The 2,922-nt window shown below is 39.8% G+C and overlaps 1 protein-coding gene across 1 annotated transcript in view; it reads left to right on the top strand.

The window, feature by feature from the left end:
- Positions 1–2,689, top strand: part of LOC108554187 (uncharacterized) — an 8,288-nt gene extending 5,599 nt beyond the window's left edge. Inside the window, exons 7-10 of the mRNA XM_017909380.1 lie at positions 1–10; positions 109–231; positions 1,313–1,505; positions 1,728–2,689. The exon at positions 1–10 is cut by the window's left edge and continues 156 nt beyond it. Coding sequence (XP_017764869.1) covers positions 1–10; positions 109–231; positions 1,313–1,505; positions 1,728–2,053 — 652 coding nt within the window. The 3' untranslated portion in view covers positions 2,054–2,689. The remainder of the gene's footprint in view (positions 11–108; positions 232–1,312; positions 1,506–1,727) is intronic.
- The last annotated feature ends 233 nt before the right edge of the window (positions 2,690–2,922 follow it).

Below are 2,922 nucleotides of genomic sequence, written 5' to 3'. Positions count from 1 at the left end.
TTCCGATCTCATCTAACCATTCCTTCTCTCCCTTCGTTCTCTACCTTCGCTCTTTGATTATCCTTTTCTTTTACACTCATTTTTCTTTTTGCGATGCCGCGATAAAACATTGCTACACACTTTCACTGTTTCTTTACAGACGATGAATCAGGAGAGAAAACTGTCAGCGTTCTCTTGGCTGGAGAAGAATCCGAACTAACTTTTATCGATCATTCCAGCGCCGAGATGACGGTACGTTCTAAATTATGCTAACGTTCGAAACTATGTAACTAGACAAAATCATTTTTGGATACGTCGTGACCGACCTACTCGTATGCACCTACTCGTATCCATATGTCATTTATTCACCGCTTATTCACAGAACGATGTACATATGTACGTATGTAAGAAGCAGCTCGGTAAACGGAGGACTAGAAAGCAGAGATGAATAAATACATATATGTGTGCGTGCGCGTGTCGCGTGCGCACGTGTGTAGAACAGAGAGATAAACGAACGTATGTATGCATCTGTGCATACGAGCAGCATATATGCATAGCTTGATAGATAGACAATGCGAGAAGAAGCATGAAAGAGAGAGAGAGATAGTGAGAAAGAGGGAGAGGAGTAGAGTATGCGGTCGAACGCGCACATGTTGCGGTAAACGCCAAACGTGTAGCGAAGCGTAGTGTACCATCCTGAATAGCGATTGACGAGCATCGAGCCGTAACTCTCGGTCAACCGTAAAACAGTCCGGCGATCGATCGAACCGTCGAACCGCGATACATTTCCTATATATGGCGGGTTGAAGATCATAGTAGTCTAAATCAACTCGCTACTATATGGTCGTAAAATCCTCTTTTACGTTTAATGATAGAAAGAAAATTCTCGACACACGGTTCCATTTACTAAATCTAATCTATATGTCTAAAAGACATATTTCGGATGGCAGAGAAAAATGGTACTTTTAAGAAGCGAAGAAAAGGGTGAAAAGCAAACTCGTACAAATTTTAGCTCGCATCGCTATAATCTACTATCGTATTCTTGCTACTATCATCGATCGCTACTGCGCCAGTCTCGGCTCGAATCGCGCCTCCGATTGTCTCGAGTCGTCGTGAAACGTGGATACGTGCTTGCTGGATCAATGTGAAACGGGCAATTCGGGAAAAGGGCAATTCGTCTACGCGTAGTCGATACGTAGAACAAACGCGTTTCATAAGGAGGAATTCGTGAGTCGAATCGATCCGACACGGCTAGTACGAGAGACACGCTTAACTTGAACGTTGTCTAATAGAAAATCTTTAGCAGGATTCTATGATCGATCTCTTTTTGCAGCCGGAAACCTGCATAACTACTTACGAACCACATGCATATTGCGTTGTCTACTCGACAACCGATCGAGCTTCGGTACACGTGGCAGAGGAAGTTTTGCAAACACTTTGGCGAAGCGATTATGTGTCGGCTCGAGCGGTAATCCTTGTTGGAAACAAAGTCGACCTCGTTCGCAGTCGATTGGTTTCGACTGAAGGTAAGAGGGTGTATAACTCCCCGATCGTTTTGCGATCGGTCCATCTATGTTCAAAGTACATTTAAGTATGCGAAAAAGCGAAAAGCCGTGTAGTATCGGCTATCGCTTATCTTCCATTCCGATACTGGACAACTTTTCATTTGTCGCTATAGTTTTCTTTCTCTACTATACACCATTTCGATCTAACGAATAACGTAATGCTTCTTTATCTCTGTGTTTTAGAAGGAAAATCTATGGCTACGTCTTACGACTGTAAATTTATTGAAACGTCCGTCGGAATCAATCATAACGTCGACGAACTTCTAGTTGGTTTACTTACGCAAATTCGACTGAAGCTTGAGAATCCTGAAAGAACGAGGGATTTATTCCGAAAAAGATCACGAAAGAATCGTAGCAAATCCCCTTTAGAATCTTGCTCCGAAAATAATTCGCCGAAAAAATATCGAGGTAGTCGTACTAGTACCAGTTTAAAAGTACGAAATTTATTAGGTAAGGTATGGACAAGAGACAGCAAGTCTAAGAGTTGCGAAAATTTACATGTTCTTTAATTATTTCAACGAACAAATGCAACAGAATTACTAATTTTTCATTAACCGAAATATCATTAAACTAGCTTTCAAGCTATAATCTCCCCCCGTCCTGCTCTTCTTTTCTCCCTATCTCTTTCTCTCCTCCTCCTCCTCCTCCTCCTCCTCCTCCACCTCGTGGAGAGAAGATGAAGACACACTCGGTCTTTCTTGTTCTTTTTATACTTATTCCCATATTATAAACATTGCTTTATCTGTTTTGAATCTTCCATTGTGGAAATTAACGTTCATGGGACCACAAATCAGTCCTTTTGTTTTTGTGTATTTTATTCGTATGGATGTTGTCCATTTCCCCTCTCTCTTTTCGCTCTCCCTCTCTCCCTCTCCCCTCTCTCTCTCTCTCTTTCCGTTCTCTCCATTTGTCTCATTACAATAATAGAGAAATCAATTCTGCGTTATTCAATCGAATAATGGTTAAAACACCAAAATAAGTGACAGATAAAGGAAGGAATGGACCAACGCAAACGATCAGTTACGAAATCAAGTTTTCGAGATATTTTAAAAACGTTTAAATTGTGATCGAATGGTCAGTTAATTATGTTTATAAATTAATATATATTCAGATGTTCAAATTAGTATAAATGAATACGTAAAACAGCACGCACGTATACGTATATAATGTATGTATATATATATAATGTATGTATATACATATAATGTAGGTTAGGTATGTATATATACATATATATGTATATACCTAACATACATTTCTTTAGGTGCGATGCGTTCAGATACTTTGATACGTATATGTATATAAACTGATACGCGCATGCGCTGTAACAATTATGCTCATAGATAAATTCACGACCATTTTATATGTTGAATCCTTT

Source organism: Eufriesea mexicana, unplaced genomic scaffold (genome assembly GCF_001483705.2).
Source record: "Eufriesea mexicana isolate 0111107269 unplaced genomic scaffold, ASM148370v2 scaffold17534, whole genome shotgun sequence".
Lineage (NCBI taxonomy): Eukaryota > Metazoa > Arthropoda > Insecta > Hymenoptera > Apidae > Eufriesea > Eufriesea mexicana.
The sequence above is the reverse complement of the archived record's forward strand: the minus strand, read 5'-3'. Positions and strand labels throughout refer to the sequence as shown.